The sequence below is a fragment of the Homalodisca vitripennis genome, unplaced genomic scaffold (assembly GCF_021130785.1).
Source record: "Homalodisca vitripennis isolate AUS2020 unplaced genomic scaffold, UT_GWSS_2.1 ScUCBcl_313;HRSCAF=2038, whole genome shotgun sequence".
In the NCBI taxonomy this organism is placed as follows: domain Eukaryota; kingdom Metazoa; phylum Arthropoda; class Insecta; order Hemiptera; family Cicadellidae; genus Homalodisca; species Homalodisca vitripennis.
Window position 1 is genome coordinate 995911 of NW_025776583.1, and position 10289 is coordinate 1006199.

At 41.3% G+C, this 10289-nt stretch overlaps 1 protein-coding gene across 1 annotated transcript; it reads left to right on the plus strand.

Annotated features, from left to right (window-relative positions):
* The first annotated feature begins 6401 nt into the window (after positions 1–6401).
* Positions 6402–9423, plus strand: LOC124370748. Its single transcript, XM_046829049.1, has 2 exons — positions 6402–6632; positions 8538–9423. Exons 1-2 carry the CDS (start codon positions 6412–6414, stop codon positions 8872–8874), a joined length of 558 nt encoding a protein of 185 aa, XP_046685005.1. The 5' UTR covers positions 6402–6411; the 3' UTR covers positions 8875–9423.
* The last annotated feature ends 866 nt before the right edge of the window (positions 9424–10289 follow it).

A 10289-nucleotide genomic window follows, 5' to 3' on the forward strand; every position in this document is an offset into this window, starting at 1 on the left:
CCATATGCTTGACATCCATAATCTAGACAGGAACGGATGGTGGCTTTGTAGAACCTGAGCATGCATGTCCTGTCAGCCCCCCATTTTGTTCCGCTTAAAGCTCTCAGTATGTTCAAGCGCTTCACGCATCGATTTTTTAGATCTTTCAGGTGAGGCACCCAAGTTAGCCGGGTATCAAATGTGAGACCCAGGAATCTGATATTGTCACAGGTAGTGATTGTCTGACCCAGCAAAGAGAGCGTTGGCTGCTCAACGGTACGCATTCTGGAGAAAACGATGGCTTTTGTTTTAGGTGGCGAAAAAGAAAAACCCGTAACTCCGCACCACTGCTCAAGCCTGTTGATGGTAAGCTGTAAAGCTCTCTCCCCCACCGCTAGCTTCTTTGTAGAGATGTAAATAGAGAAATCATCTACAAACAAAGAACAGCGCACAGGAGGGGTAACGCAGGACGATATGTTATTGATTGCAATGGCAAACAGAGTGCAGCTTAGAACGCTACCTTGTGGAATACCATTTTCCAGCGTGAAGGAATCGGAAATGGTTGTCCCAAGTTTGACCTGTATGGTTCTTTCCGACAAGAAGCCCTGTATGAAAGAAACCATGTGGCCCCCTACACCCCAAGATATTAAAGCATTTAATATCCCCCTTCTCCAAGCTTTGTCATAAGCCTTCGAAATGTCGAAGAATACCGCGATCAACTGTTTTCTTTCAATAAAAGAATTCAGGATTGCCGATTCCAAGGCAAGTAGATGGTCACTTGTAGACCGGCCTTGTCGGAATCCGCACTGGGAAGGTGAAAGAAGATTATTTTTCTCCAGAAACCAAACAAGGCGTCTGTTGACCATCCTTTCGAATACTTTGCAGAGACTGCTAGTAAGCGAAATTGGTCTATAGGCTCCTGGAGAAGTTCTATCTTGGCCCGGTTTTTGGAGAGCGATAATGTGTGAGCGACGCCAAGAATTAGGGAATGTGTTTTCTAAATATATTCTATTATATAATTTCAGAAGATCTTGTTTTCCATCCTCCGTCAGGTTCCGCAACATGGCATAATGTATGTTATCGGGACCTGGAGCAGAATTTGATGTCGCCTTTAGTGATGAATCAAGTTCATCAATGGTAAAGGGAAGGTTTAAAGGAGAGTTGTTATTAATATTTAAATTTAGAGGATGTCTTTCTGTATTTGTTTTGAAATTTTGAAACTCCCTATTGTAAGATGACGTTTTTGAAATTTCCGCAAAATGTGAGCCGAGTAAATTGGAAACTGTCAAGGGATCAGTTACCACATCGGTACCATTTTTCAGAGCAATAAGAGAAGGTGGGGAGGTCTTGCAGCAAACAGATCGAAGCTTCCTCCAAACATCAGATGAAGGAGTTGTTCGTTTTATTAGATCTGTGTAGTCCAGCCAGGACTGCCGCCGTCTCTGTCTAAAAACCTGTCTTGCTTTTGCCCGTGCTCTTCTGTACCTACTTAAATTTTCTTCATTCGGTGATCTGTTGAACTGTCTTAAACATTTTCGACGTTCCTTTAGAGCCGCCGAACATTCTTCAGACCACCAAGAAACCTGGCGTTTGTTTGGTGAACCTGAGGATTTTGGAATGCTTCGCTCTGCGGATGTTATAATATTAGATGTAAATAATTCAGTGGCTGTATTTATGTCGTTTAATTCTATATTAGTAGTTTGAGAAACTATGTTCTTTTTGTACTCGTTCCAGTCAGCCCTCTTAATTTTCCACCTGGGACACCTGCCTGTCGAAGACGGAAAGGATTGAAAAGCCACGGCAATGGGCGCATGGTCACTCCCTGACAGGTCGGGAAGTACGGACCAATGCACTCGAGTTGCCACGACCGGACTGCAGATTGACAGGTCGATTGCCGACCATATGCCAGTCCTAGGGCACATGTAAGTGGCCGACTCGTCATTGAGAACGACCGCTGCCACTTCATCCCACAATCCCGCAACCATATTACCCCTCCGATCAGAATGGTTGAAACCCCAAGAGCGATGGTGTGCATTGAAATCACCAACCATCAAGAAAGGAGAAGGGAGTTGGCTATACAGATCACGTAGATCATCAAGAGATAAATCAAAAGGGGAAGGTGGAATATATATGGAGCAGATAGTTAATTTAAAAGGAACATCAATTGATACTGCTACTGCCTGGAGGTTTGTGACGATGTTCAAGGCTCTAGCATTAACAGAAGAATCTGCTAGAATAGCCACACCTCCACAGGCAATTTGTTGGTGATGATCTAGGCGAAAGATGTCATAACCATTTTGTTTGAAATGAGTAAGAGGAGACAATTTAGTCTCTTGTAAGCAAATGAATTTAGGTTTTCTTGTCTTTATAAGTAGTCTTAAGTCTTCAAAGTGGCTTCTCAAACCATTAATATTCCATTGTAACAGCATTTTATATTATATTATATATTTTATTTTGTGCTAGTTCATCGTAATTTTTTTTCTTTGCTTAGATACAGGACGGAAGTTACCATGAACAGTTTGGAACTCTGTTTGTATCTCCAAAGGGTCCTCAATCATATCATCATCAAGTGATAATTGTGAGGATCTGGACGAGGATGAGTTAGTCTTTTTTACTAGGGATTTTGATCTATTTTCTGATTTTGTTTCTATGTTCTTTTTAAGTTTGTCGGTGAGTTTTTTCCTCTCTTCCAAAGATAAGGTGGATTTCGTATTTTGTTGCACCTTATCTCTGAAAGTAGAAGTAGCTGTTGGGCGAGCTTGAGTCTGTGTGTTGGACTTAATATGGGGCGTGTGGACTGCTTGGGAAGGCTTACTGGTGGATGCCAACGGATGTTGTCCGGTACCGGCTGCAAGCTGTTTAACCAAAGCGGCAACCTGCTCTGTTAATTTGAGAACCATACCCTCTAAAGCAGTACATGACGGGCACTGTGCGGATTGGACTGGGGCTGAAGCAGCTTCGGAGTATGAGACTCCCTTTTTAGGGGTTGGAGCGATTCTTCTCCTATACTCTTTACGGGCTTCGTTAAAGGAAAGTTTGTCTATAGTAACTATCTTCAAAACTTCCTTTTCCTCTAAGTAAACTTTGCATTCCTTAGAGGTCGCCGCGTGTTTACCCTTGCAGTTCACGCATCTGACGTCGTTCTTGCATCCGTCTTCTTGGTGGCCTTCATCGCCGCAACGGGAACATGTCTCGGGTCCCGAGCACGTCTTAGTAGAGTGCCCGAATCTCTGACAACGGAAACACCGCTGCGGATTTTTGAAGTAGGGCCGTACCGTCAAGGATAAGTATCCAGCCTTAATAGTTTTTGGGGGTTGGGGAAATGCAAAGGTCAGAATTAGACCAGGAGTAGGGACCTTTCTCCCATTCTCCGTCCGAAGCATTCTGACCACATCGGTTACCATTTCACACTGCAGCTCGTCCTTGATTTCTTCCTCACTACACTCCATCAGGTCACGACAGAAGACGATCCCCTTGGAGGTGTTCAGTGAGGAGTGCGGTTGAACGACGACTTCCACCTGATCGAAAAAACTCGTCATCTGAAGGAATTTTTTGGCTTGGATGTGGTTCGCTGCCTCCACCAAGATAGTTCCATTCCTCAATTTGCTCACAGCTTTAGGTTGACCGCCTGAGGAAACAAACGCTTTGTTAATAAGGAAAGGACTAACCTTCGTTAGAGTTTTGCCCTCATCCTTGTGACTAACGATTAGATATAGTGGAGTTGGAACGTTCGTATTTTCAGCTCTTACTTTTTCTTCCACTTTCCTTTGTTTGATATACGATTCATTTTCAGAATCTGACAACTGTCGCTTTTTCTCTGGATCGTTGTCTCTTACTCCGAATTCTTGCCCTAAGGGTGGGGTGGTTTGAGTTTCCATACATAAGGTCACCAGCGCATCGTGTTTAGTAGTGCGGGCCGATTCACCGGGAGCGGGCATGCCCTCGGGTGTCCCACAAACCGTAGCTTGGGGGACAACCCTACCTCAGTTCCCCGAGGCCCGGTTTCCATCGATTACCAAGTCGGGAATACGCGCACAACTTGGACTCGCACGTGGCAACAGGGGCTCCGACACCCCTGCCTACTGAACACTTCCTGACCAAGGACCGAAGTGGCTGGCTTCTGAACCAGTACATGACTTACGCCTCGGCAGAGACAAGCTCACATCAGCTCTCACCGACACCAGATAGGGCATCTAGTACCGGCTTAAGCACTCCCAGCGAGCCATGTACTGGAACGGTCAGAGGACGGGTACTTAAAAGACCCTGGAGGGGGATTTGGTAGGAATTAGGGAATGGTTAGGTGGGAAGAGGCAGTTTAACGTCATACCCAGGACGGCAGAAAGAGTTATATTTGAGGTCATGGAAAAAAGTGCATTGCTAGATAAAGGTCATCACTTATTTACTGATAACTTTTATACTAAAATACCACTAGCTCGCAAACTCATGGACAGAAATACCTACCTAACAGGAACTATAAATATTAGGTCTAAATATTTACCAGAAACTGTGAAAAAAGCCAAGTTACCTGCTAGGGAAAGTTTATATTTCAGGCAAGGAGATGTGTTAGTTGTAAACTTTAGACAAACAGCAACGCGAAAACCTGTCATTCTCATTTCTACGGCTACCCATGCTGAAGATAAAGTAGTGCAGAGTAAAAAAACTAATATTAGAGGGGTAAAGCCTATTGTTATTCACAAGTACAATCAGTATATGGGTGGTGTGGATGCCAGTGATAAGGCAGTGTACCATAACTCCTGCAACCGCCACACTACAAAATATTGGAAAAAGATTTTTTTCAACATCATTGACATTGCTCTCTTCAATGCGTACGTGCTTTACAAACTAAACACGGACAAGCCTATGCAACGCAGAGATTTTATAATTAGTGTAGTGGAATCTTTGGCAGCAATCGAAGAAGATCCTGTGCATGTTCCTGGTCCTGCTGGAGATGGAAGCCATAAACTTGATAAATTGCCCGGCAAGTCAGAGTGGACTTGTGTGGTTTGCAAACCACTGAAAAAAAGGGGGAGGTCCAGGTTCTGGTGTCCAGGTTGTAATTGTGGAGTCCACAGGGAGTGCTACCACCAACTACAACACTTCTGGAGACCCAAGAAGGGAGGTAGGAAAAGTGCAGCACCTGGCAGTGGGAGTTCGTCAGAATGAACGGTTTCCACAACGTGCACATATTTACTTTTTTGTACATATATTTTTTTGTTTTTGTAAATAAGTTCATAAAAGTTGATATTTTCTTATTCAGTAATACACTGGTGTAAACTGGCTATTTCAGAAATACTAAAAAGTGTTTAGTTTTTATTTTGTAAGAGTGAAAAGTAAAAAGTTTTTTTTACATTTTGCAATTCTTCTTCTTCTCTCCAGAAATGAACAATGACAAATACATGGTAAGTAATTTTTTACCATATTTTATAATTCTTTAGAATTTCCTGAACAAAATGATATATAATACTGCTTACCCAAATAAAAAAATATATTTTTTGGAATTTTTTTAAAAAACGTCTGCAGAATGCACAAAATAGGCTGAACCACCAGGTATAATACAGTGAACCATTGGAGGGATAATAGTCAGAAAATTTTGCGAGTTCTCTTTCCAAATCGTTATGTAAATGATTATACTCGATAAATTGGACTCATCCAACAATACCTTTTCTTACTAGCTGCCATCCGACGCCTCAAGAGGTAAGTACTGTCGAACAAGTATAACTCCTCTACATCCATTACTAATAAGGTTACAAAACTAGATAACTAACATAACATAACAAACACACGTCTGTCTGTAAACGCCAACTCACGTACACTGACAGCACATATTTGCTTCCAGTGGACGAGGCCTACGCTCGTCGCTGCTCAGCTTGTAGTTGCTCCTTGCCTCTCGTGTACGCGCGAGCGTGAAGACGCTTGAATACGCTTCCAGTGGACGACCAGCCTAACAAGCGACTTGCAAGCAGCGTGAGCTCGGAAGGACGCCACTACTGCCACAGAGTAATAAGGTATATACAGAGTGATCGCGCCCATGCTTTCATGTGTTAACAACTTTTGGGCTGTTTTGTGAACTGTCCGCTTTAGAGCGCGACGTGAGCTTGTGCCCCAGCGGGCGTTGCCATACCGTGCCCCGACGGGCTCACGGGCAGCGCGGCGCATTGGGTGTTGAGTGGGTGGGAGGGGGGGGAGTGATGAAGCGGGTTAGGCCTCGTACACATGGACGCGACATGCCGTGCGACTTGAGCCGCGCGACTCAACATACTCGTAGTTTAAATGGAAGCGTACACATGCGGTCGCCTATTCGGTAATGACGAGCGGCTCGTCGCGCGACTCTAGGTTTCCGCGTCAACCGCTAGGTTGCAGCGCGGCTCGAGTTCTATTGTTCCATACGGAAACGTACACATGCCCTCAGTCTTTCGCGCGACCTGAACGAAGATGGAGTTACAGCAAAGTTTTGATACCGAGCTTTTCATTGATGAAGTTGAAAAACGGCGTGCCATTTGGGACTTTGAGAGTGAAGATTACAAAAATCGGGTGTTGAAAAGGTCGGCCTGGGTAGAGTTAGTGGACTTGTTTTTTGAGAAGGATGCTACAGTGGAACAGAAGAAGATTTACGGTAAGTGGTTTTTAGTTAACCCTGGAGAGGTGGATATAATGTATTGATTTGGCGTTTCTTTTCACTCATATATTGTTAAATAAACTCATATATTGTTGTTAAATCATCACTTTTGATGATTATTATAATGATTATTCGTACATAGGTTAATAGGTCTGGACAACACAGAACACATCTAAACCTTTTAAACCCCATAATGATCAGTTACAAACTTGTTAACGTTTTTTATTTGTAATAAAATCTGCATTCTATCCCTAAACTTAATTTAAATTAGTCTAACGATAAAATAATGTTATGAGGAATACAAATGTATTTATGTATGTAATTTTCTTATTAAAACTGTAAATAAAGGTTTAGCACATCAAAGGATTCATGAAAAAAGATAAGTAGAACAACAATAATTATTGTAATCTAAAATTAAAAGGTCTACAGGTTGATTATATAATGGCAATTAACAACATCACAAAGCCAATTCGTGTAATAGGTAACGGGCGGGTGAAACTATACATAATTATGGCTCAAAACAATGTATCCTATTTTAGTTGCAACATCATTTTACTCCAAGGGTGACTATATAACGTATGATTCACAATTATTTTTACACTACAGGTCATTTACACCATTTTGTCTTGCCATGGTAGTCTTCCCTCAGTGATGAAGTAATGACGAAATCTATCCCTTACTTCTTTCGCGTATGTGTTTGGGCGTTGTACTACGTTTTCCACATTGACAAACGGTGCTGCATACAAGGTATCTTCGTATCTACAACCATCTCGCTGACGAACATAGTTGTGTAGCATACAACACGCCAAAATAATGTTTTCTGCAAAGTCTACGTTCACATTAATAGGCCTATGGAAAATTCGCCATTTGTTTGCTAAAATTCCAAAAGTGCATTCTATGTACCTTCTAGCCCTGGAAAGTCGGTAGTTGAATATTCGCTTGGAGTGTTCTAACATCTTTCCAACGTATGGGCGCATGATGTTTTTGCTGAGACCAAAGGCATCGTCACCAACCAATACATATGGTAGAGGTGTTGCGTCTCTATTTGAAATTGGTTTCGGATCAGGAATATTCAACTTGTTTTGTATAAGCTTTTTGTAAAATGTGGATTCTTGAAAAATAGAAGAATCATTACTTTTTCCGTAGGCTCCAGCATCAACAAACAAGAAACTATAGTTTGCATCGCAAACAGCTAGCAGGATCATTGAGAAATAGTGTTTGTAGTTGTAGAAAAGTGACCCCGTATGTTCAGGTTGCTGTAGTCTAATGTGTTTACAGTCTACAGCTCCAAGACAGTTAGGGAAATTGGCATAGCGGAGAAATTCGTCACTTACTTCTTTCCACTTCTCTTCTGTGGTTGTTGGTATGCAAATACATTTGAGTTTGTTCCAGATTACAGCACATACTTGCTTGACCACGCTGCATACTGTAGACTTTCCCAATCTATAGTTGTAGTGCAGTTCAACGAAAGAACATCCAGTAGCTAAATACCTGAAAATAAACACACTCGCATTAGTAAAGAAATGTTTCTAAACAATTATGTTAGTGTATGTGTTTTTTTTTAGGTACTTCACTTCAAAAAAGATGGAAGAATTTGAGAGACAGTTTTGCAAGGGAGCTGAGAAAGAAAAAGACGACTAAGTCAGGGTCAGCAGCAGTAAAAAGCACACCTTACATATATTTTCAAAGATTGATGTTTTTGGAAAACACCATGCGAAATAAGGAAACTCAAAGTAGCATCGAGGAAGATGAAACCACCGTCTTGCAAGATGTAGATGAACGATCAGACAATGAAGATTTGACCATGCCTCAACGACCTCTTAGCAGTGGAATTAAAAGACCTAAAATGAACCCTGTGGACAAGCACTTCTCTGATATCTTGACCAAGAGCATTTCCTTGAGAGAAAGTCAGACGTTGCCAGAAAGTGATGATGAAGATAAGCTTTTTTTGCTTGTCCTTGTATAAAGAACTAAAAAGAGTACCACAGCATGTAAGGATAAGGACTAAGATACAACTACTAGAAGTAATTCAACGTGCACAAGACATTCACACACAACCACAAGCATACGCTCCTACTCCACATAACCCACCCTACAACCGCAATCCGTACAGCCAAGGTCCATCAACGACAGGATATGCCCTACAACGTACAGCACACAACTTTATGAACCCTCAGGTACCAGTCTCCCATAACTTCAACAAACCACATCCCACACAAGCTACATCACCTACAGACAGTGTCATGTCACAGGAAAGTTTAATGGAACTGTACGAGTAATGTCAACTACAACACACGTGTTATAGACTTTTCATTTAGTGTGACTATGTTCTTTATTTACATTATCATACATTTACATATCTCATTTGTTAATTAATTAAAATTCCTAAATAAATACACTTACCTCAATGTAATCACTAGCTTTTCTTCAGGTGAAACACAGTCCCTCACAAAGTTTGTGGAAGGTTTTAAATCATCCTCAACAATATTAAGAAGGCCATCAAATGATTCAACTGACATTCTAAAATAATTAAAAAACTTTTCTCGGAAATTCCTCAGCTTCGGATACAGAGTAAAAAAAGCACCATGACTAAATCTATCTTTCAAAATTGGATGCACCCACTTTTGTCTTTGTCTTCGTCTCCGTGACTTGTAACGTCGATACAAAATGTAAAGACATACTGCCTCTTCAACGTCCATTTCAGTTCTGATCATTGTTGTAATATTTTCCTGCCGCGCGACACGTCACCATTGCAGCGCCCATGTGTACGGACTTGCTTATCTTGTCGCGCGGCACGTCGCGCGGCGTGTCGCGCCCATGTGTACGCGCCCTTAGTATCCCTGTGTCCCAATCTGTCGCGCTCAGCTCACTGTGCCTTCGGATAAGCAACTGAAATATCCGAATTAAAGTTTCAATATACTTTCAAATTAAAGTTCCTTGGCATAAATGTAATGAGAGAAGTCGCATAGAGTATTGCACAAAATTCGATAAACTGACGGACCCGTTACAGTATTGGTTATTTCTAAATTGGCAACTCTTAAGATTTATACAGAATAATGAATGGTCTCAAACAATAGTACTGTATTTTCTGTGAATTAAACCATTAATTAGAAATTATAGCATCGTAGGTAATTTTCTGTGAATTAAACCATTAATTAGAAATTATAGCATCGTAGGTACAAAGTTAAGACTGCATCGCTTTTCTTAAGTAGTCCTGGATTAGTTACAGCTTTTGGAACACTGACCTAAACATTAAATATGACATTGATATACAGGGTGTTCTGAAAAAAGGTGCCCATAAGTCAGGGCGTGATTCCTCACATCAAAATAAGAAAAAAAGGTCTAATTAACATAGGTCCGAAAATGCTTAGTTACCAAGTTATACAGGGTGAAAGATTTCGTCTGAATTTCAGTTCCCCTGCTGCAACGAAGCCCTACGGGTATTTGTTGGCTGTTAATTAAGATGTACAATTTAGCGTACTTTATGTAAAATGAACTGAAAAATTGAATAAAACCGTTTCCAGACCTGTAGCTACAGTAATTTTTAAGATATGTGACGAAATACGCGAAACTTGGTCCCGAAAAACAAGTTACATTTAGGTTTGAAGCAGATTTACTATGTTAAATGTACAATAAACACAAAATATTTTTTCACGGTACTTGTAGAAAATTTAATTTCGAAGAGAAAGATGTA